Raw genomic sequence first — 26,190 nt, 5'->3', positions numbered from 1 at the left:
TGGACATATAAGTAGAGGCTCTAAAGTAGCCTGTGTCGCTCACCTAGGTCTATGAGCATCTTCAACAATGGACCTTCTCCAACATTGTGGACTAGAATAGAATTCCGGACAAAAATTTTCTTCTTTTTTTTTGTTGATCTAGTATTCCTGATAATTTTTTCTGTTTACAGTTTCTCTCTCTTTTCTTTAGTTTTTGCCCAAAACACAAAAAAACAGTAAAAAAAAATCAATTAAGGCAATCACTCCAGTAAAGAGTAAACCAACAATTTAGCAAACTTTTACTTATTTGTAGATCTTATTTTGCTGATCATCTATCTTTTATAGTTTTCAAGATAGTAGTCAAAACGTAAAATATCGGTAAAAATCGTCATTAAGAGCAAGTCCTACAAGGAGTCAACTGATGATTTTGGCAATTGGTTTATTTGTAGATCAAGTCTTGCTGATCATTTTTGCTAATTTAAGTTTCTATCTATCAATAGTTTTTCAGATACAAGGCAAAAACGCAAAAAAAAAAGAAAGGTAAAATTCATTACCAAAGGGCAACAACTCCAATAAGAGGTCATCAGACGATTTCAAGATTGTAAACTTAATTGTAGAGCTTGTCTTGCTGATCAATTTTGCTTATTTAAGTTTCTATCTATCTATTATAGTTTTTCAGATATTAAGCAAAAACGCAAAAAAAATGATAATAATCGTCATTAAAGGCCATTGACTCCAATAAGGAGTTGACTGATGATTTCGACCATCAGACTTATTAGTAGATATTGTCTTGTTAATCATTTTTGGTATATAAAGTTTCTCTCTATCTATTATAGTTTTTTCAGATTTTAGGCAAACATGAAAAAAATCGGTAAAATTCACCATTTAAGGGCAATAACTCCTATCAGAAATAGTCTGACAGTTTTGAAGTAAATAAACAGTTGGTAGATCTCATCATTCTGAACACTTTTGCCTCTGACAGATTTTCTCCATTCATAGCGGTTTTTTAAGATAATAGACCAACTTGCATTTTACTGCTATGTTCTATTTTTAACCATGTTGGCCATGATAGATGGCAGGCAGGGTCATCTGACACATTTTTTACTAGATACCCTAATTGTGATTGTGGCCAAGTTTGGTTAAATTTGGCCTAGTAGTTTCAGAGGAGAAGGTTTTTGTAAAAGTTTTTAAAACACCTGACGACAGAAATAAAGTCCTGTTTCAGAAATAATACACAAGCATTGCCTAAATAAAGTTTTTCACAAGATTTTTAGGCAATCAATTACTAAACAGTTGCTGCCATTATTTGCATTAACCCCACATCACATAAAATTCACAGGCAAAAGCTTTCTAAAAGCACAACTGACCTCACAAATGAGTGTATCAATCTTGCCATATTCAAGCCTCTGGTACCTAAGCTGACCTATCTCTGACCAGTAGCTGACTTAATCTAACCTAAGCATAAATCATGCCATCTGTTTTCGATGTTTGATTTGTTTCACATTTTGTCTTGCTGGGGCCATTTATACCTTACTATACAGGTATAGGTTTTGCTTATTGTGAAAAGCCATACAGTGAACTATAACTGCTTACATCCACGTCCTATGGTCTGCAGTGTATAGTATCTCAATGGCAATCATACCAAATCTCCTTAAATTTATATTAACATTGAAAGGGGTCAAAGAAATTTATAATCAAAGTGATGGAAATCACTCATGGAAAGATAAGAAGAGTAGTTTGAATAATTTCAAATCATATTTAGGTATGGTGTGGACAAAAAAGAACATTAATTAAGCACTTTTGCTGATAATTGCATTAACTGCAGGTCTTTAGAAGGATAAGCACTTTTTCAGTATATAAATTGAGCTAAATGTGAATCAAATTGAATGATAGCTGGTCCCTTAATTTGCACAATAATTTCATTTAAATTGCAGTGTATATCTTAACCAAATAATGTTCCCTGTTACATGTTTCACCTCTTTTAATTACATTTCATCTTTTGAAACAAACGAAATTACAAAACAAAGATTCTTTTATTAAAGTTTATCAATTATCCTTGTAAGACATAGGACCAACAGATTGACTTGAAGCTATGAACTTTATTGTGTCAAAAAATTAATCTAAAAAGGTTGTTTTGGGGCATTTTGTAAGTTGGAACATAGGTACACTATTTTTCTCTTCTGAGAATTGCTTATTGATTTTGAAAACAATGAAAGAACCTTAGTGAGCGCGCTCCCATACTCCACGTCCCCATATTGTCATTGGAGAAATAAAATAAGTGTAAGAAAAAAAATTGTACCAGAAAAAAAAATTGAATCATAATTTCCTGTCAATATGCACATCTACATAGTATGTCCTTATTATCTACACAGTTTCATGAAATTCTGTTGTGTGGTTTGAGAGGAGTTGCGATGACAAAAGGTTGCAGTAGTATATTGGGCAAATAAGTTCAAAGGGGCGTAACTCCTGGAAAAAAAATTGAATCGTAATTTCCTGATGATATGCACATCTACATAGTATGTCCTTATTATCTACACAGTTTCATGAAATTCTGTAGTGTGGTTTGAGAGGAGTTGCGATGACAAAAGGTTGCAGTAGTATATTGGGCAAATAAGTTCAAAGGGGTGTAACTCCTGGAAAAAAAATTGAATCGTAATTTCCTGTCGATATGCACATCTACGTAGTATGTCCTTATTATCTGAAAAGGTTTCATGAAATTCTGTTGTGTGGTTTGAGAGGAGTTGCGATGACAAAAGGTTGCAGTAGTATATTGGGCAAATAAGTTCAAAGGGGCGGAACTCCTGGAAAAAAAATTGAATCTTAATTTCCTGTCGATATGCACATCTACGTAGTATGTCCTTATTATCTGAAAAGGTTTCATGAAATTCTGTTGTGTGGTTTGAGAGGAGTTGCGATGACAAACTGTTGCAGAAGTACATTAAAGTAAATAAGTTCAAAGGGGAGTAACTCCTAGAAAAAAAATTGAATCGCAATTCCTGTCGATATGTACAACTACATAGTGTGTCCTTATTATCTAAAAAGGTTTCGTGAAATTCTGTTGGGTGGTTTGAGAGGAGTTGCGATGACAAGAAACAGGACTGACGGACGGACGGACTGACGGACGGACGGACTGACGGGTCAAAAACATTATACCCTCCGCAACCCGTTGCGTGGGGTATAAATATGATTATATGACACTGAAGATTAAAAATTGTAGAGTGTATTAATCCTTAACAAGTGAAACTGTGAGCTTCTGCTCAAATACTTGACGGTAAACAGGAAGTTGTTGAGTGATGAATCTGAAAACACATCACACGGTATAGCTGACTTACATAAACCCTGAAACCAAATTTCAGAAATCCTTATGATGTAGTTCCTGAGAAAGAAGGGACGAAAAATATTCATTGGGCGGATGGAAGGACAGACGGACAGACAGAGGTATACCCAAACTTTTTTAAAACCGGAGGATAATTAATCATTTATCTTTCAGACATTATTTACAGAAACACTTTATGTAGTGTAGATCAAAAGTAATAGGCAATGAATAAATCTATCATCTCTGTATATATATCAAACATCTAATATATACATTTGTGAATTCAATTATGAGGTCAAATATTTGTGTATCGAGAGTGGATTGAGATGTAAATTGAAAGGTCTGTATAATTATGTAAGACTGAGGTTCACCAATGTGGTCAATATGATTGGCACTTGAGGTGGGGCATTGAAATTTAGGCCCTACCTCGTCTCTGATTGTTTGGTGATCATGACAGTTGTTAATCATACCGGTATAGTATCATTACTCTAGTTACCTATTCAAAATGACAAAAAATAGCCTGCACATCAACACACCTTAAAGACATACATACTTGAATGAACTGCTCCAAAAATATACCCAAATTTTTCACAATTTATTTGTGCATATGTACACAGACATGAGAATTATAGGGAACTATATTTCAGAGTGTATACATTTTGTAGATTTAGTAGCTAACCTGTGCTTCTTGTTGTTAGGGAGGCCGATGCCTTAGGAAAGATTTAGAACAAGTTCCAATCTTTCCAAAAACTATCCCCTATAAAATGGAACCTTCAAAAAGTACATGACATAATATTACTAGCTTACCTTGCATCACCTAGAATTGACTGTTGACGTACTACTCCAGTGCCCTGAGATTCTGTCATTTTCTTGTCTCTGACATCTCTTTTCTTCACAATCGCTTGATGTATATCTTCCTATTGCCAAAAAAATTAAAACCAAATTTTGAGTGAATTAAACATTCCAAGATTATATATGTACAAAGTTCCAAGAACTGCAAAAGTTAAAACTGTTACATAAGTTTTCAGACACCACATCCTAACATTGAAATAACTAAGTACAGCCTTTATTTAGCCTTAGAAGTCACATGTGTCATTACATCGGTGGATAAAACATTGTAAGCACTCTGTGGGAATTTCAATTAGGGTAATAATTCTGTTTCATTACTGGTATTGCAGTTGAACAGAAGAGATTCAATTAAAGAACCTTTGTGAGGGTGCTCACATACTCCACACTCCCACATTGTCACTTGGCAAACATAATCTCACCAGAATCCTAAGTTAAAAGAGTCATAACTCCTACAAAAGTCAACTGATAAAAATTTCTTGTGGATATGCACATCTACATATTATGTCCTACAAAGTTTCATGAAATTCTGTTGCATGATTTCAGAGGAGTTGTGATGACAAACTGCTGCAGTAGTATATTTAGGCTTAATTTGTAAGTTCAAAGGTGCATAACTTTAAAAAAAAAATTGAATCATAATTTCCTGTCAATATGCACATCTACATAGTATGTCCTTATTATTTACAAAGTTTCATGGAATTCTGTTCTGAGATTTCAGAGGAGTTGCGATGACAAAATGTTGCAGTAGTATATTTAGGCCTAAATTCTAAATTCAAAGGGGCATAACTCGATATGCACACCTACATAGTATGTCCTTATTATCTACAAAGTTCATGAAATTCTGTTGTGTGGTTTCAGAGGAGTTGTGAACAGGACTAACGGACAGACGGACGAACGGGTCAAAAACATTAAACCCTACGGAACTTTGTTCCATGGGGTATAATCATTGTAGTACAATTGTGGCTACAACAATTCTCAAGTATCAAAACAAGAGCAGAACACAGCAGGACATCCTATCAAAATCAAACATCATCTAAACAGCTATTTCTTAAGAATGCTTTCAAGCGACCTTGAACTTTGCCATTGATATCAAATTGTCATACTAAGTTTGATGTAGATTGGTTTCCCAACATATAAACACATAGGGAAAAAGTTATCTTGATCTTTGACTACCGACTTTGAAACTAGATACATTCCAAACACAAAGCAGTTTGATGGACTGGATGGAAAACTTGACAAATTTGTCGTCTACAAAAAATGTACAGATAGATGGATAAACATAAACACAATAACAGATTCATTACTTGATACCTACACAAATTTGTTGAAACAAAATACAGATTTCTGCAAAGCTTTATACTGACTGTCTTTTGCTTGACATTCATTGCAAATATTTCAGGATAAGATGTTAATGAAATATGATTTCCCCTGCTTTGCACTAGACAGACAGGCTGTCAGATTTTTAATTTGCTAGTTCACAAAGTATCATATATGTCCAAAGGAAGACATACAGCCCTACTAAGAAATATTATTTTGATTCTTGAGCTGGCCTATCTTTTCATTAACTCATAAATGGAGTAGCAGCAAATACTATTTCTAAAGTCATTATAAAACCAATCCTGAAATCAAACCCATGGTCACCAGCACTCTAGGCTAGAATGCAGCAATGAGGAAAAACTAATTCTTCCTATAAAATTTCATACAAGTTGTAATAGATAAATAATCAAGGAAAATTTTATTTAAAAAGTTCAATCCAGTTCAGCATTATCATTGATGGCACTTGTTTTGGCTGTTAATTAAAGTCCATAACAACAAATTTGATGAAATAGATATTGATTTCAAAAGATTTTTTCTTCTTTTCCAAGAAAGAGTGAACCAAAAAGGTATTCCCAACATGCCTGTGTTTACTTTAATAATAATAATAATAATAATAATAGTTCCTTATTCAAAGAGGGTTACACAGTTACGGCATAAGACATGCCATTTTGAGGGATGTATTTCCCTTCTGAATTTTTTGTCATTTTCAATATTTCTTGGAACAACAGCAGTCATATATGACAGCATAAGGTGTCATCAACAAGGATTTAAATGGAATACCACAAATGTATTCTGTAAATTCAGAAATTAATTAGTTTTTATTAATGCGAATAATGCGACTGCTTAGGTACCGTATTGCAATAATAAGAACTCGCATTCTGATATCTGATCCATTTATCTGTATGCAGATTTTCCTGAAATCGCAATGATAAGTCTTGTATTTTGTCCTTTTTCCAAAATCGCATTAATAAATGCATGCAATAATTTCTGAATTAACAGTACTTTTCCAAAACTAGAAAGTTGGACCTTAACAGGATTTTTCAGATTTTTTTTTATTCACATAACACTTCATTCAATTCTAGCGAAATCCACTTTTTTAAAAAATGTTCCAATTTCCAAACAATTTGCATGATAATATCACAATTTGAAATTAGGTGTACCAGTATACGGTTAGTCATTCATGATAACAAATGATATGTATTGTCGATGAGACGACCAAATACCGAAGATCACAGGAAAAAGGATTTTATATCAACACATAAATAGGTGACTGTACAGCATTCTACAAGAGGTCAAAACCCATACCATAAAGTAAGCCATATACAAGGTCTCTTTTAACCATAACAGAAAAACTCAAACAGGAAAACTAAATCTAATATATTTCAACAACACAACAACAAAAATTTTATAACTGGAAGTTCATTACAACACCTTCAATACAGACTACATAGTATTCAAAGATTTGTGTTTTCATGCATAAACTTGAAATAATTATACAGCATAAGTTGTAATGCCTATTTTGTCCACCCTAAATATTTCTAACCATCATCTCTATCTTCAATATGTTTGCCTTTTTACTTTATATTTGCTCTTAACATTTTTTTTCAAAGGTAACTTTTCATTGATTGAGTCAAGTTCTGCTCTTGATTTAATGAGAAATAACCACATCATTACAGTTGCATGACAAAATAAAATCAGAAAACACATTGAAAATTCTTGAATATAGCAGTACTTAAAAATCTAGGTCAGAAATGATCTCAAACAAAGAATCAAGTTTTTTTCATAAAGATAAAGAAAATTAATTTCTTAAGTTGAGAACAATCTTTAATTATGTTAAATTCAATTTGAGTAAAAAAGAAAAAGCATATAAAAGTTTTCTCTTAGAACTCATCAAATAGTTCCTAAACACAATGTCCAAACAGAGAAATGATAAACACCAGCAAATATGACCTTCACCTACAATTACCTGCATTATTAGTGGCTGTTTACACATCTTTCAAATATACAAAAGGGTTTCACAATATATTTTTGGGTTTAAGTCATGTCATACTGTTTTGTTATCAATCACAGTTATTGGCAAAAATCAGTTAAGATCTGTGTAAATTCCATTTAATGGATAAATTTAACAACGCTTACTGTTACCTTTATGATATTATTATTAACAACACTTACTGTTACATTTATGATATTCAACAACACTTACTGTTACCTTTAAGATATTTGTGCTCTAAACAAGCAAGACTTTTCTAATTATACTGCAGAATTTACCCAATGGAACATACTTTAAATAAATCTTACATTAACAGCAATAATTGTCCTTTTCTAGATTAGGATTTTTCAGTTTTACAGGGAAAAAGCAAATAAAAAGACAAGAGACGATTTTTTATTCCCTACTGTTAATTTTCCTTTTTGGATGGTAATTTTCCTTTCGCCCCTTCTTACAGTGTGCATCCTTCCCAACTTGTACCCTATGCTTGTGTCTGTAGTGATGTCTCTTAGATTTAAATGAATGTATATGTAGATGTAGTAAAATATTACGTCTGGGATTTCGTTACCATAAATTATTTAAAACTTTAAAATAAATTCTTTCGTATATAAAAAGATTTGATTTTGAAGTTTGGCTGTACCTTTGTAGAATTCTTATCAAAAATGGGATATCACATCCTAATGTTATGGTAATGTTGTTTATAAAGCCTTTACATTTAGATACAATCCATGTAAAAACTCATTGATCATTTGATTAATCTAATTTAATGTAACACCATAGAAAACTCTTTGAATAATGTTTTTAGATTAAAACAAAACTAAATATTTATTGCAATACATTTATGAAAACTGAGGTCCTATATCTTGTTGATAATATGTACGGATATTTTGAAATTGCACAAGGTCATGCTTTCTCAGACTGTTTATAGTATCTTTGCACTAAATCTATTGGATGTGTACTGATTGACACTTTAGACTTGGAAAGTATGATTTACTTATTACCTTGAGCACCTGAGATCACCCCCCAGTTTTTGGTGGAGTTCATGTTGCTCAGTCTTTAGTTTTCTATGTTGTGTTTTGTTTACTGTTGTTTGTCTTTTGGTCTTTTTCTTTTTTTGCCATGGCATTGTCTGTTTATTTTCCACTCATGTTAGTTGTTATTTGTGTGCTTTCTGCAGATCTGATGAGGCAAGCTATTTTAACTTTTACATTTCCTTCTTATGTTGTGCTGTTACCTCTACAACAGTGTCCCAGGTTGGAGGCGGGTTGTGTGCTCACAAACATGTTTAACAATGTCACATTCTATATGTACCTGTCCCAAGTCAGGAGCCTGTGATTTAGTGGTTGTCATTGGTTGCTATCTGTCATATTTGTTTTTCTTTTATTGTTTTGTCATTAATCAGGTGATCAATACTTTTGTTTGAATTGTTTCACTTTTTGTCAGGTCTTAATAGCTGACTTTGTGGTAAGGATTTTGCTCATTGTTGCAGGTCATCTCCTTATTTAATATCAGTTGCCAGAATATTCGACATGAAAAATTTCAACAAGCATGGCTTTACTTTTACACAACAATGAAAAGATCAACTATATTCACTGATAACTTCTATGCTTTTACACAACAATGAAAAGATCAACTATATTCACTGATAACTTCCATGCTTTGCAAACTTACCAAAAGTTGATTTTACATAAGCTGATGTCAAAGTTATCAATAACAGTCAGGTCAACACTTAAGACTTTCATCTTATGATTTAGACAAGCTAGGACAGAAGAGTTCAGTCCTACATTTTTTAAATGTATGAACTCCGAACCAATTAAAATTTAAACATTTCTGTTGCTTCTGATTTTATACATTAATTCTGCTGGGTTTGGAAGAGAACTTTTAATCTTTTAAGATGTGGTTTACACAGAGGAAGTCAGCTCTATCACTTTTCATGATTCCACCTCCCCCACCCTGGTCAATGTTTTATTTCTGTCATACATACTGAAATATTTTCAGTAGTAGATACAAAACATATGCTCCTGTAAATTCCAGTGGGAATACCAATGTTCAACTTCCTAGAAATCTGTGTGCCCACTTGCCACATTATTTTGTTTCTTTATTGGTATCTTTGATGAGTTTCTACATATGGTTTTATCTTCACCCATCTGTTCAAAGACTTTTTGTCCAGAACTTCTAAAGTCACTGACTGCTAAGGTGGTATGTTGAAAGGGAAAGTAGATTCAAGATCAAAAGGATGCATCATGTATCTTGCTGATGCTTGACTATGCGTAGAATATACCTTTACATGAATTGACTTTGAATATTCATGGGCAGAATGTGTATTCAAACCTGACAAATACATTAGGCAAAATAAATCTTTCACACTGCCAACTTTTCTTGAGGCCAATTTTTGCAAATTGCTTCAAAGACTATCCTTTATATGAATTTTTTTTCATGATATAAAAGTTCAACTGACAGAGTCTTGCTTCTCTGGTTTTAGGAATTATCAACCCCTGAACAAGCACTACGTTAGCCCTAATTTGTAAGTTACATAGTTATACAAGACATTTTATATGCAAGACAGATTGGTGATATGCTTCAGGATATTTATAACAAAATATTACCTGTTCATCTGTAGAAGGATTTTCTAACATTTGCTTTACATTTTCTGCTGGTTGACAGGCTATAACATCAACAACCATTCTCTTTGTCCTGAAGTAGATTTTATTGTAATAAGTAAAACAAGAGTGCACACGCTGAAATGTCTAGCCTTCTTTACTAACCATTGATATTATGTTGATAGTCCTAAATGAAAGCTTTACTACAACTATTACAAAAACTTAACATGATCCAAGAAAATGAAGTCAAGGTCATATAAACCAAATGAGAAATACATGTACACCTTACAATCATTCAATATACTAAATATAGTTGGCCTATTGCTTATAGTTTTTAAGAAACAGACTTAACCAAGAAAACTAAACATTGACCAATGAATCGTGAAAATGAGGTCAAAGTCAGATGAACCATGCCAGGCAGACATGAACAGCTTACAATCCTTCCATACAACAAATATAGCTGACCTATTGCTTATAGTTTAAGAAAAACAGACTGAAACACATAAACTTTGTGATGAACCGTGAAAATGAGGTCAAGGTCAAATAAAACCTGTGAGACTGACATGTACATCATAGAATATTTCCATACACCAAAAATAGTTGACTTACTGCATATTGTATAAGAAAAAAGACCAAAACTCAAAAACTTAACTTTGACCACTGAACCATGAAAATGAGGTCAAAGTCAGAGGACACCTGCCAGTTGGACATGTACACCTTACAATCATTCCATACACCAAATATAGTAGACCTATTGCATAAAGTATAAGAAAAACGGACCAAAACTCAAAACTTAACTATAACCACTGAACCATGAAAATGAGGTCAAGGTCACATGACACCTGCCAGTTGGACATGTACACCTTACAATCCTTCCATACACCAAATATACTAGACCTATTGCTTATAGTATATGAGATATGGACTTGACCACCAAAACTTAACCTTGGTCACTGATCCATGAAATGAGGTCGAGGTCAAGTGAAAACTGTCTGACGGGCATGAGGACCTTGATAGGTATGCACATACCAAATATAGTTATCCTACTACTCATAATAAGAGAGAAATTAACATTACAAAAAAACACAATTTTTTTTGTAAGTAGTCACTGAACCATGAAAATGAGGTCAAGGACAATGGACATGTGACAGAAGGAAACTTCGTAACATAAGGCATCTATATACAAAGTATGAAGCATCCAGGTCTTCCACCTTCTAAAATATAAAGCTTTTAAGAAGTTAGCTAACGCCGCCGCCACCGGATCACTATCCCTATGTCGAGCTTTCTGCGACAAAAATCGCAGGCTCGACAACAAAGAAGCATAAACTCTTTTATGGATGTATATGATTTAACACTGAAACCAGATTGCATTAATTCCCTTACAATAAGGCAAGAAACCAGAACACATGCATTTTTGTGCTAAGCATACCCAAACTCATAATTCATCATTGTAAAGTTTATCATCAAATATGAAAGTGTTCTCTTCAGTAGTAGAAATGTGTTACCAATTTTTCAAAGTTCATTCAGCATATTGAAATATTTAAAGTATCGGCAAACAGGTAGGTGTCTGACAGTCTGAAAAGTGCTCATATATTAGAAATAATCGCTGTTAAGCAGGTGATTAAATATGAAGTCGTTATGTTAAGTGGTTCCTGAGAAAAATGGGACACAAATATTTATTTGAAGAAAGGATGGATGAAGGAACAGCCAGACTGACCAATAGCAGGACAGGTGGACAAAGTAATTGCAAATACATCATCCACTTTTAAAGTGGGCTATAATACTTTGCATTACATTAAAACAATAACAATAGATTCCTAACTGCCTTTATTTGAAATCAAAGATTTTCTTTAAATAAGTCCAACTTGCTATCTGATTTATACCTTAAACATCTACTGGTTTCATTGCTTAAAGAAAGTGTACATTTCAGTAGGTATTTGTCCTCACTTTTGATCAACATGACTAGCGTATGCATAAAAATTCAAAAAAAGATAGTAACTTTCTAATGCGGGTTTGAATAAAATGCTCCGCTGGGCGCAGCTTGATACGACCGCAGAGGTCCAACCCTGAACATTTGGGGCAAGTATGGACACAACATTCAAGCTTGATACAGCACTGAATTTGGATTGTGATTAAATATTTGACACAGCATAGGTTTCTGACACAGAATGAATGTGGTCTAAGAACTTAACATTTTTTAATTTACCTATTCAAACCATATCATTATTATTTGCTTTTATATATAAATCAGAAATAACCAATTTAAAATGGAAAATTTTAAAGAAAAAAAAAGGAAAATAAACTGCTTCGCTGAGCCCAGCTTGATACGCCCTGCAAAGGTCCAACCCTGAACAGTTGGGGCAAAAATGGACACAATATTCAAGCTTGATACAGGTCTGAATTTGGATTGTAATTAAATATTTGACATATTATAGGTTTCTGAATAAATCTAGTCAAAGAACTTGAAATTGGTTATATGAATTGAATTTATATTCAATTAAAGATTTCTTGCTGTTGTGTAATACACTGTGCTGTTGCGCAATACTTAGTAAATCTGTTTTCAGACTATAAACAAATAAAGTTCAATAAATTCTCAATGTCATATTAGAAATTTATGAAAATCAAAAGGGAGCTTACATCAATAGATATAAACAATTTACCAAAGTTTCATGAGAATTGCTGACAGCATTTTTGAGTTATTGTCCGAAAACTGGAAAATCCCCCCTTTTTTAATGAATAAAACCCCATAACTCAGAAATGTAAAATGTAAAATTTATAAAATTCTAAAGGGAGCTTACATTAATAGATATAAACAATTCACCAAAGTTTTATGCAAATTGGTTAAAGCGTTTTTGAGTTAATGTCCGACATGTTGATGACGGACAGACAGACGGACAACGGTATACCATAAGAAAAGCATCTGAAATTTGTAGAAAAATCACTTACATAATTAAATCTGTTACATGGATTTGAAAGTCTTTGCTAGGGAAAATGAAGATAATGTTTATTTAAGCCAGGTTTTCCGCTGGCAAGAAAAATAAAATTGTGGTGAAAATTTATTGAAAAAGAATTATAATGGTTGAATGTCATCCATTCTGTTTATTTTTTGGGCTTCTCTGACTCTTTCCTTATCAGTCAACACTCAGCTTTTCAACCTTTTAAAGAAAAGTTTATGGCATATAGATGACGAGTGTACGGAAGATGGAAATAAGTAATGGCAAAAGCTCAAATAAGTTGAGCTAAAAACTGTTTATGGTAATCACTAACATCTCATGCCTGCTGACTGGGAAATATTACAAATGTTCATGCAATATTTTACATGTTTATACTTTTTTATTTCCTTGTATGAGACAATAGGCAGAATGTTAAGTAGTTTTAACCCTGTCACAATTTTTAATATGCTTGTTCAAAGTGGGGAATCTTGTCGCATTGTTTTAATCCATTTAACCAACTATGAGCATGAAAGTTCTTATAACTTGATGTCCTGAGACGACATTTATCATTGAAGACAATACGTTGACTTCTATTTGATTTTCTTGAATTGTTAGATTACTTCGTAAGTATGTCAATAATGTGTATCGATTAAGTCATTTACACACATATAATGAGTATTTGTTTCAGTGAATTACTATATAAATACCTGATCAGCAATTGTTTGACATCAGCTTGATCATCTTCTGGAACTTCAAATTTGTTTGTCAAAGTGAGTGAAATTTCAGTTTTACCTAGCTGTGCTATCAACATCTCTTGTATGTTTTCATCCTCAGGAATCTCTCCACCTGTAAAATTAAAACATAACTTGGGGATTCTGCTCTATTTCAACAAAAAGATGAATTTAAAAGGGTTCAAAAGTCAAAACCAGACATTCACATAAAATATATTTATAATATATGACGTCAAAATTCTGTTATTTTTTATATGTGAGATTTTATTATGTTGGAGTGTAAATATTCCGTTATATATTTTACTTGACATTCTTAAAATTTTTTTTTTTTTCCATTTCTGCAAATTTTTTCTATGCATGAAAACATTTATTTTAATGAGCTTGTGTATCTTATTTTCAAGAAATTTTATGATTTCTTAATTTCAGTATAACATTTTTTTTTTAGAACCTTACATTTAGGAATTAAATTAAAAAGAGAAATGTCTAGCATACTTAATTATGATTTTTTTACATTTGGTTGATCAGTGTAGAAAATCTAAAGTCCACCACAATGGATGATTGTAACCAAGTTTGGTTTTAATTTACAAGTGATTTCAGAGTAGATTGTACAAAATATTGAGGGATGGATGACAACAATGGACAAAGGACGCCAAGTGAAGGCTGCCTTCCCACTCTCTTTTCCAGGCTTTTGCAGGATTTCTCAAGGACATTCATCTATTTTCAAGGATAATTTGCCCTTATCAGAAGACATAGCTAGAAAATAGGTCAAAGTCTCAAATTGCCGGCTTGCAATATTTGTGACTAAATTTTGCTGAATAATGAATAAGTTCCCAAGTCTAGAAAAATGGGGAAAAATTTCTCAAACAATTCCATAATAGCAGGTGCACAACTTCAACATATGTGCAATCTTCCTGTGAAGTTTCAGGGATCTGGGTTTAAAACTGTAGGAGTAATCATGTATCCACTTTTCCCCGCCCGACCAACATCATCATACTGCAAGCCGGTTTTGGAATTCTTCAAACCCAGTCAAAAACAATAAGTTACTTCTGATATTTTATCCTTCTTCCCTTCGCCTATATCACACTGCTTAGTCCCTCTGTAATTCTCGCATCACAGCTTTGAGACATAGGTAGACATCATCAGAGATGTCACAATGTGTGAGGAGACGTTATCAAACATACTATCTTAAAGCATAAAACTATGTTTTTCGCTGTGCATGTACTGATTTCGTGTCATGGATGGATACCCCATATACTTTGTTTTTCTATTATATTAACAGAGTTTGTTTCTCGTGCTGTGTGGAGGCCGCAGAAATTTTCCTTGTGCTTGATATGTATGCTCTGCTGTATTTTATCAAGTTATGGTGTATTTATTCTTGAGTCAAATTCTCTAATGTGTGCAACATCATTCTCTCAATTTTTTGCCAGTTTGTGTACTAAAATTTTAATAAGACGCACACCAACTATTCTCTATTGCTATCCATGTTTAGTTTTTCAATTCCAAACATTCTAGTGGGGGGGGATCAAGATACCATTATTTATACATCAGACCCTACTGGTTACAGGAACTTTGGATACACCAAACCAGGTACTTCATATCTGAGAAACAGGCAATAAATATATGCCCTCAATTTTAGAATTCATTGATACGTTTTTGCATCATTCAATATTATCAGTCAATATGTGTTCTACAAGGATCACCAGTCCTTCACCTTTCAGTTGATAGCTTAATAACTAAATTATATTCTACATAGTTTTACATTTACACCTAAGCGTAGGAACTATTTTGTTTTAAATATGTACTACTTTCCAGTATGTTCTTTTTTGACTTGGCCCGATTTGCTGGTGATACATCTTACAAAGTCTATCCGAATATTTTGCAAACAATTTGCAGAGAATAAAAGCACTGTGTTTTTGCCTATTGTGTGTATTTTAGCTGTGCATGTACTGATTTTGGGTCATGGATGGATACCCCATATCCTTTGTTTTTCTATTAAGGGTATGAACAAAAAACAGTTAAACAAAGATAAACATATATGATATAGTAAAATATCAGTCACTCAACACCATTTAAACCTGAAACACTGTCTGCATAATTTCAAACAATATTTGTATTTATGTTTCATTGTCTTGGTTTACTTATGTTGAAAGTATGTACCTAATAACTCTATTACAGTTGGAACATCACTTAAATCTTCCAATAACTCATGTAAGGGGTCCTGGGAATCAGGAGCAATCTGGTCTTGATGTTGTAGTAGTAGCTGTTAATTAAAAAAAATCCAGATATATAAATTTATCAGAAAATTTACAGATATAAGATTAGATTCTGCAATCAGATATTAAAAAGCACTATTTCAAATGGGCTATTTCTTCCTTTAAATTGTTTTTTGTTTATTTAAAAACAATTATCTGCAAACAAAAAGAAGGTGTCCTACAGATATGAAAAGCTCTCACAGGTGACAACTCATCACTGTCAAGCTGTTGACCAAATACAAATGTACCAAGTTTTGTTTAGTAATTTCTGAGAAAAAAGTGTGATGAAAACATTTGTTTTTTTTCAATATATTGAAAAATTCAAAGTATCTGTAGAAAGGAAGTAAGTGTATTGCACTACAGCCCCCATTCATAGATTGGGGGTATAAAAATGATTTAATCTTACAATTATCCTTTTGACTTTTGAAATTACTTTTAGAGCTAATGTTAAATGAAAGATATCTGCTTTATAAACTTTATTTAGAATACTTTACAGTATTTTTTATTCTTTTTAACAAAGTCGTTTGTACTGTATGATTTTATACATATTCATCGTTCATCATTATAATCAAAGAGCTAGACAAACAAGGCTGTCTTATATTTATGGATTTTGAAACCTTTTTCTCAACCAAATTAGAATTTTTCTTAAAACAATGTAAAAAAAATCAACTAAAATTGATCTTAACTTAACAACCCTGCATACCGGAGATATCCACTTTCAGAATTCTATCGTATTGAAGATTGACCAGGCATTGGTTCACTGTCATATGAAATTAACTTAATTTTGTTGTCCAAAACATTCAAAAAAGGTTTATAGAGTCTCCCCATTTGCCATCAATAAACCACAAATACCATTATTTAAAAAAAAATCAAAAACTATAATTCTGGAGTGGTAAATGTAAAATTGATTAATTTTAATTTCAATTTGCAATTTTAGTTCATAATATTTTATCACAATTTGAATCTATTGGGTTGACTTTTCTTGATTTATCATTCACAAATTAGTAAATTCAAGGACCACAAATTAGAAATGGCAAACTCAACAAAAATTATTCATTTTCAGATCTTGTCATTAATATTTAGACATGATATTTTGCTACAAACTGTATTTACAAAGATGTAAAAAGTGTGTAAGATATCTTTTTTGGGTAAAGCTATTGCACATTTCTTTTATGGACAAAAGGTATGCATGTATGGCCATTTGTCCTATATGTAAAAATTTCAACTTTCTGCACTAAAGGGTCCAAGTATATTAACATGTTCATTTATCAATCAAATTAACTTAATTTTGAAAGGCTTGAATAAATTTACTATTTTTCGCAATTTCATGGGCTAAACAATGGCTCTTATCATACCTCCTTCTTTAAAATAAGTAAAAAAAAGAAAAAGAAAAAAAACAGCAAATGAACTAGTTTCTGAGTTTTCAATTCAATTTCCTATAAGATTATTTCTAAAATAATGCTAACAGAGGCAGTTTCTAGAATTTGTTTTAATATTATCAATAGTGGCCAAATTTGGTAAGCAGATTAAATTCAAATTTTTTTTAATTATCTTTATATGATACAATAAATATTGTAAATATACCCATATTAATACAGCAACTGAACAACAAATATAACCAAAAGACATCTAGAAGGCATCTACTAAAGTCTCATTGACCATACTGCAACGTAAAGAAAAACATACTTGTGGAATGGGTTTTGCTCATTGTAAAGTGACCTATAGTTATTTAAATCTACATCATTTGATCTTTAGTAGATATTTGTCTCATTGGCAATCATACCTAATATTTTGTCTAATATACAAAATAATTAAACAAGAGTGCATATGCTGAAACAATTGAAAGGAATCAAGGTCCAATGATCACTGCCAGACAGAATGTATACCGAACACCATTAACCTTTAACTTGTTACATCTGATAAAAGGACTTTATCACAAATACTAAACAAACAATAAACCATGAAAATTAGGTCAAAGTCAGATAAAACCTGCCAGAAGGACTTGTGCACCTTAAAATCAAAAGAAAAGGACCTAATTATAAACAAGAGTACACATGCAAAAATGTCTCACCTGCTTTACTGACCATTGATTTTATGTTGAAGTTTTAAAGATAAAGTTTTAACTTAAAGAATCACATAAACTTAAAGGGGCATTAGCTGTCAAATTCGTGTTCACCAATTTGACTCAAATTCTCATATTTGATTTATAACATACTAAAACGTATATCTAAATTATAAAGAAACAAATTTTTCCATTTGTTAAGGAGCATACCTCTACAACAGTTTAAGTGACGCCACCAAAATTCAAAGTTGATCTGTGTTTTGTGGTAATAAGCATTGTGTATAAATTTCATAACATTTGGTTGAGGCAAACTTAAGTTAGAGAAAAGAAACCAACTTTGGGACATACGGGCGGACAAGGGTTAAACTTAATGCCCCTCCGCTACGGCGGGGGCATAAAAATCTAAAATAAACAATTTATTATGCATGGGCTTGATTATATGTTTCAGCATTTCTTGTGTATTTCAGTCTAGATGCCATCTAATTAACCATCGAGGTGACCTCCAATTACTGCTGACCGTCATGTAACCCGATATAAACATAAATATAGATATAAATAGATAGTGGACTCGTGCTGTTGGGTTTTTCTAGGTCTGTTTGATTTCATATTATAGGTTAAAATATATGTTAATCATCGTTTGTATAAGAATGAGTTTTTGTGGATCAAATCAGTCAATCAAATGGTTTACCCTTGTTTCACTTTCAATGTTGACATTCTTTTCCTTTTCATAACTGAACACGCCTAATTCATGCATAACCCATCACTAGTTAAGGGGTTAATTTGAAGGTCACATGAATAATACGGATTCAATGAGATCGAATAATTCACTTGCAAGTGAATAATTCATCAGTGATGTTTTCAAGCTTATTTTGATAATATTGAACCAAATGACTGCTAAAAGCGAATTATTATTTCACTATTTCACTTTCATTAATGATTAAACAAAAAAAATCATATTTTAGCTTTTTTTTTATATCTCGTAACTAATGAGGCTTAACAACAACAACAACACTTTATTTTAAGAGGGTTACACAGTTAGCTATATAACTAATCTTCCCTGAGGCCCTCATCATAAAAATTAAACAAAATGCTAACATATACATTGCATAGTAGAAAGAGGTTAAGGTCAAATAAATCCTGTAAGACAGACATATACACCTTACAATTTTTTTATACACCAAATATAGCTGACCTATTGCTATGGGTTTTTGAAAAACAGACCAAAACACAACAAGAGGCTGTCAGAGTGACAGCAAACCAGATTTTCCTGCAGAGGTCAAAACCCTGAACAGTTGAGCAAGTATGGACACAACATTTAAGCTTAAAACAGCTCTGAATTTGGATTGTGATTGAATATTTGATAAGCACAGGTTTGTGACACAAAATGAATGTGGTCAAAGAACTGAAAAATTTGAAATTGGACATTTACCTATTATGGTCCAATATCTAAAATCTATGTACATTGTTAGAATCAGCATATCAAAGAACCCCAAGAATTCAATTTTTGATCAAATACTTATTAATTAAACCATTTCTGTTCAAAGGGAAATAACTCAAACTTATTTCCATGAACCACTAATGTAATCAGCAAAAATAGTTCTATAAAATTAGATATGATTTAACCACTAAAAAATAGTTCTCTAAAATTAGATATGATGTTATATCTATTTTCAAATTATAATCAAATATAATTAATAGTTCCCTATATTTTTTCTTTCATTTGTCACAAACTAATATAGATCTGCAACTTATCTATCAATGTCAACAACTTTATCTACACAATGTAATGTAATGAAATATATCCTTTAATAAAAATGTATTATTAGGCCAACTAAAATTAATTAGTAGATTTTCATCCAAATTTTTTAAAAAAACCGGGGCAGGTGGGAGGATTTTATCTTTTAATTTTTATTTCCTCTGAAATCCTTTTGTAATGCGTTCTTTATATGCAAGGTTCATAATCAGCTTTAATATGGCATGTAGATATGTAGGACTCTGAACTGCGATGGTCACGCTGAATTGGGATGGTGGCATTGTGACGCTATCTTGTTTTATATCCTACGCAGAGGACTCACATGTGTTGGCAGTAATGTTGAGGTGCGACGGATTACATAAATAAATGTTCAATGTTTTTCGTGTTCTCGTGTAGAAGAAGTTGTAGAAGTCGATTTGTTTGTTAGAAGCAGCTTTTCAGGTTTTAAAGTAAACCACCGAGAGTAAAACCTGTCATGATAAATAGTCATTATATTTCCAGTCTTAACTGAAACGTTGTTTTTTTTCTTTAATTGTGGAAAAAAATAATCCCAGTTTTATAATCCTGTTACCTTTGTTTTAAATATAATCATACAAACGTTTAGAAATTGACCACTATTAATTGTTGTCCTTAAAATCCACTATTAGTTTCAATTACTAAAAAACAAGCAAGATATTATTTCTAATACTACTTGCTTAGTCAGAATGACACAAAATTAGCAAAAAACATATTCGGCTGCAGCGAATGACAGCAAGGAATAAGATAGATCATCATATTTTTGTTTTAATACAGCAACTGGAGTAAATATAAAATGCTTTGTTGGGACACGAGATCTATTCTTTTATAGGTGGCATGGTAGTATTTCCTGGCCCATAGGGATAATGATAGCCTTTTTAGAATTTTCACCACTTTCTAACACTGCCAAAAATTCTACATACACAGATAACTGAAGTACTTTCATTATAATATTCAAAAATGAATCTGAATATGTATCATGACCGTTTACTTTTTTTGCTATCTTTATAAACCTAAGGCCACTAGTTCTTTTAGGTCTTTTATCATGCAGTGAATACAAAATTTAAAAAAATTCTCAAACATTTATTTTCATCTGTATGTAAAATTATTTCATATTTTTTCTACACCTGATTCATCCCTCAGTTTGGGAAAGTATGTTCAGTAGATACTGTATTTTTTGTATAATCACACTGTTCAGATACACTGACTTAAGTAGGGTACACAAAAGAGCAACTTAAATTCCGGAATGTAAATACTACCGTGCCACCAATAGTAGCTCTATCATTAGTCCCATCTCAGATCACCATCTCAAACACTACATTAATGTTATAAGACAAAAAGGCAGACCATCACACTTCAGCATAACCATCACACTTCAGCGTCCCCATCACACCTCTGAGGCCTACATATATATATGGAATTCTACACAATTTTCAAATTCTTTAATAATAATTTCCGATTGACAACCATTATTCTACATGTAATTGCCGCTTTCGAAACCTATTTCCAGTGTATAGCAAAAACGTGAATAAATGCTCTCGTTTAGACTACCTACATCAAAATTTATTTTGCTTCCTAAGCTATGGTTTGTAGTGCCAATAAAATGAAGCGTGTGCAATACAAGTCTTATGAGTACAGAGTGAAATAAAAACTCAAACTGTGTTGAAAATACTAGTGTTGATGCTTTTAAGATTCTTATGCAAGGTGCAAATATAATTACAATGTAAAATATGACTTTTACCAAAAGGAAGAAATTGTTTAATGACTCTATTGAGGGGCTGAGGACAGAGGGTGTTTGCTGTTGGTCAACAAAAAACGACAGCTTTGGGGTAAATCTAAGGGCTTTGCTGTAATACATTTTGAACATTGGCTGACTCTTTGTTCTCTATATACGGTTATAAACTCCCAAAGGTTCGTGCTTGTGTCATTTTCTTTATTTCATGTTTTTTGTACCAATGTGTTCCACGATTCTTGCGTTTGGATATCATTCACAGTCCAAATTTCCTGACACAAAGTCATTGTATAAATAGAAAAATCCACGGTTTTCTAATCATTGAAATTTGTGACATACCGCGATTTGCGTTCTTGGACACCGCCTATTACTCGTAACCTGAATATTTCATGTCCTTCCCCTAATCAATCTCTATTCTCAGAAGATACTATTGTCATCATAAAGAAGCAGAATATGTCTACTTAATCATTTTAGCTAAATTACTCGAAGAATTACGAAAACCGAAAGATCCAACAGGAAGTATTGAATGAAACGAAATTATCAGCGGTTACCGGTAACGGAAATGAACAAAATCCGGAAATCTTAAATTTTCAAAAAAAAAGTTGGGTCGGGAGGGGATGAAAATCTATCAATTAATTTTAATTGGACTTATCTAATGAAAATGATATTTGCAAATCTGGACCCACAAACAGGATCAAGCAAAAATTTAACATTAATACACACAACAAAAATAAAATACAACATAACAACTGTGACATCTACCTTCAAAACACACATGACTTAAAAAAAAAATAGGTATAAAGAAACTCCTGACTAATCAATTGAACAGATACAATCATTGATAGACTATCTATACATAAACTTATTAATTTCTGTTCAAAGGGAAATAACTCAATCACATAATAAGTATCACTATTGGCTACTGAAAGGGTCTAAAACTCAACAACGAGAAAAGCTAAAGTCGTGAAAATTAAACTTGACCTTCATTTAGTCCCAGGAAACAACATATCTAAATTTTGTCAAAGTGTTTTCACATTAATGAACAGACACTGTTTGGCAGTCAACCACCCGACTGCCGTACATCCCCAAATCAATAACCGATTTTTCCTTCGAAAATCCGCTTAAAAAATTAACATTGACCAATGAACCATAAAAATGATGTCAAGGTCAGATGATACCTGCCAGACAGACATGTACACCTTACAATCATTCCATACACCAAATATAGTTGACCTATTGCTTATAGTACTTGAAAAACAGACCAAAACACAATAACTTAACATTGACCAATGAACCATGTAAATGAGGTCAAGGTCAGATGAAACCTGCCAGACTGAAATGTACCCATTACAATCATTCCATTCACCACATATAGCTGACCTACTGCTTATAGTATTTCAGAAATGGACCTAATCCCGTAACGTTTAACCTTGATCACTGATCCATGAATTGAGATCAAGGTCAGGTGAACCCTGTCTGACAGACATGTAAAAGTTGCAGGGAACCCATATACCAAATATAGTTATCCTATTAGTCATAATAAGTGAGAAATTCACATGAGGAAAAACTATAAACTTTTTAAATCCGTCGCTGAACCATGAAAATGAGGTCATGGACAATGGACATATGACAGACGGAATCTTGGTAACATAAGGTTTCTGTATACAAGATATGAAGCATCCAGGTCTTTTACCTTCTGAAATATAGCTTTATACATATAGTTTACATCATCGCAGCAGCCGGATAGTAATACCTATGTCTCGCATACTGTGACTGTCGTCACAGGAGAGACAATAAAATGCTCCGCAGGGCGCAGCTTGATACGACCGCAGAGGTCGAACCCTGAACAGTTGGGGCAAGTATGGACACAACATTCAAGCTTGATACAGCTCTGAATTTGGATTGTGATTAAATATTTGACACAGCATAGGTTTCTGACACAGAATGAATGTGGTCTAAGAACTTAAAAATTTTAAATTGGACATTCACCTATTATGGTCCAATATCCAAAATCTAAATACATGGTTAGATTCAGCATATCAAAGAACCCCAAGAATTCAATTTTTGATAAAATCAAACAAAGTTTAATTTTGGACCCTTTTGACCTCAATGTGGACAAAGTTGATAATGGGGCCCAAAAATCTAAATACATGGTTAGATTCAGCATATCAAAGAACCCCATATATTCAATTTTTGTTGAAATCAAACAAAGTTTAATTTTGGACCCCGATTTGGACCAACTTGAAAACTGGGCCCATAATCAAAAATCTAAATACATGTTTAGATTCAGCATATCAAAGAACACTAAAAATTCAATTTTTGTTAAAATCAAACTAAGTTTAATTTTGGACCCTTTGGACCTTAATGTAGACCAATTTGAAAACGGAACCAAAAATTAAGAATCTAAATACACGGTTAGATTCGGCATATCAAAGAACCCCAATAATTCAATTTTTGATGAAATCAAACAAAGTAAAATTTTGGACCCTTTGGACCTCAATGTGGAACAATTTAAAAACGGGGCCCAAAATCCAAAAACTTAATACACGGTTAGATTCAGCATATTAAAGAACCCCAAGAATTCAAGAATAAAGCCCCATTGAAATTGATCAAGAAATAAGCAATTTATAAGAAGTATCTTCTTTTGCACAATACTGTGCAATTGAATATTTCTTGCTATTGCGCAATACTGTACAATTGACAATTTCTTGCTATTGCGCAATATTGTGCTTTTGGATATTTCTTGCTATTGCGCAATACTGTGCAATTGAAGCTTTCTTGCTATTGCGCAATACTGTGCAATTGAAGATTTCTTGCTATTGTGCAATACTGTGCAATTGAAAATTTCTTGCTATTGCACAATACTTATTATATAAAAATTTACACATCCTGTTTGGTGTGTATCTCCTACCATATCATTATTATTTGCTTTTAAATATAAATCAGAAATAACCAACTTAAAATGGAAAATGAATATGAAACCTTGTAGTACAATTTCAGAAATATCCAAACACTTACACACAAGTTATTGTCATGAAAATGCTTGTTTTTTGCCCCTTTTTTGGCCCCTAATTCCTAAAATTTTGAGGCAATTACCCCCAAAATCAATTACAGCCTTCCCTTTGTGATATGGAACCTTGTGGTACAATGTCAGAGAGATCCATACACTTACACACAAGTTATTGTCTGAAAGTTACAAAAATGCTTATTTTTGGCCCCTTTTTGGCCCCTTATTCCTTAACTGTTGGTACCATAACCCCCAAAATCAATCCCAACCTTCCTTTCGTGGTATTGAACCTTATGGTAAAATTTCATGGAGATCCATTCACTTAAACTAAAGTTAGAGTGCGAAAACCAATGTGTCTTCGGACGACGCCGGACGACGCCAGAGAACCCTGAACCCTGAACAGTTGGGGCAAGTATGGACACAACATTCAAGCTTGATACAGCTCTGAATTTGGATTGTGATTAAATATTTGACACAGCATAGGTTTCTGACACAGAAAGAATGTGGTCTAAGAACTTAATTTTTTTTAATTTACCTATTATGGTCCAATCCAAAATCAAAATACATGGTTAGATTCAGCATATCAAAGAATCCAAAGAATTCAATTTTTGATGAATTCAAACAAAGTTTAATTTTGGATCCTTTTGACCTCAATGTGGACCAATTTGATAACGGGGCCCAAAAATCAAAAAACATGGTTAGATTCAGCACATCAAAGAACCCCATATATTCAATTTTTGTTGAAATCAAACAAAGTTTAATTTTGGACCCCAACTTGGACCAACTAGAAAACTGGGCCCATAATCAAAAATCTAAACACATATTTAGATTCAGCATATCAAAGAACCCCAAGAATTCTATTTTTGTTAAAATCAAACTAAGTTTGATTTTGGACCCATTGGACCTTAATGTAGACTAATATAAAAAAACAGGACCCAAAATTAAAAATCTAAATACACGGTTAGATTTGGCATATCAAAGAACCCAAATAATTCAATTTTTGATGAAATCAAACAAAGTTTAATTTTGGACCCTTTTGACCTCAATATGAACCAATTTGATAGCGGGGCCCACAAATAAAAATTCTAAATACATGGTCAGATTCAGCATATCAAAGAACCCCATATACTGTGGATTCATTTATTTTCGTGGGTATCAATTTTCGTGGATAGAGCAAAAAAGGCATTTCGTGGGATACGTAAATTCGTGGTTCGCTGTTTCAAAAATAAAAAAAAAATGTTTCAGATACGTAAATTCGTGGATCTCTGTATGAAGAATAGTTAAACAAAGATAGTAGTTCATTGAAAATGTTTTGAATCGTCAAAATCCTCGCTTGGTCATTCTATGTTAAAGTGTTCATTTACAAGCGTGGACAAAGGCAACTAATGATTTGTTTGCTTTACAATTTATAATTTGTCGTTAGAATTTTATAAGGTATACAAAGGCCCTTTGATGTACAACTGATTGAAAGTTATTTTTCCTAATCTAGACATAATAAGAAGTAATTAGAAAATGATCAAAAGTAAGAAACAAGCTAACGAAGTTTGCGATCCAAGCTGGAACCCAAGCCATACAACAATGATAAAATTTACTCATCTCACGATTTTGTTATATATACTCTGGGGAATATGATTCACTCATAACAAATAATGTTGCTTCA

At 32.5% G+C, this 26,190-nt stretch overlaps 1 protein-coding gene and 1 long non-coding RNA gene across 4 annotated transcripts in view; one reads left to right on the top strand and one right to left on the bottom strand.

Annotated features, from left to right (window-relative positions):
• Window positions 1–26,190, bottom strand: part of LOC127733112 (ras GTPase-activating-like protein IQGAP1) — a 231,346-nt gene that overhangs the window by 22,528 nt on the left and 182,628 nt on the right. Inside the window, exons 35-38 of the mRNA XM_052242397.1 lie at window positions 15,867–15,969; window positions 13,686–13,824; window positions 10,052–10,139; window positions 4,103–4,212 (exon numbers count right to left, since the gene is read on the bottom strand). Coding sequence (XP_052098357.1) covers window positions 4,103–4,212; window positions 10,052–10,139; window positions 13,686–13,824; window positions 15,867–15,969 — 440 coding nt within the window. The remainder of the gene's footprint in view (window positions 1–4,102; window positions 4,213–10,051; window positions 10,140–13,685; window positions 13,825–15,866; window positions 15,970–26,190) is intronic.
• Window positions 1–26,190, top strand: part of LOC127733198 (uncharacterized) — a 116,357-nt gene that overhangs the window by 11,931 nt on the left and 78,236 nt on the right. The window contains exon 1 of one of the 3 annotated variants that reach the window (XR_007996894.1): window positions 12,064–12,199. The exons of 1 other annotated variant lie outside the window; for it this stretch is intronic. This is a non-coding gene — a long non-coding RNA (uncharacterized LOC127733198). Of the gene's footprint in view, window positions 1–12,063; window positions 12,200–23,309; window positions 23,454–26,190 lie in introns of those variants that run through there. One more of the 3 variants, XR_007996893.1, reaches the window with a different exon arrangement.

This window comes from Mytilus californianus, unplaced genomic scaffold, assembly GCF_021869535.1.
Source record: "Mytilus californianus isolate M0D057914Y unplaced genomic scaffold, xbMytCali1.0.p SCAF_3, whole genome shotgun sequence".
NCBI lineage: Eukaryota > Metazoa > Mollusca > Bivalvia > Mytilida > Mytilidae > Mytilus > Mytilus californianus.
This window is presented reverse-complemented; position numbering and strand designations above follow the sequence as displayed.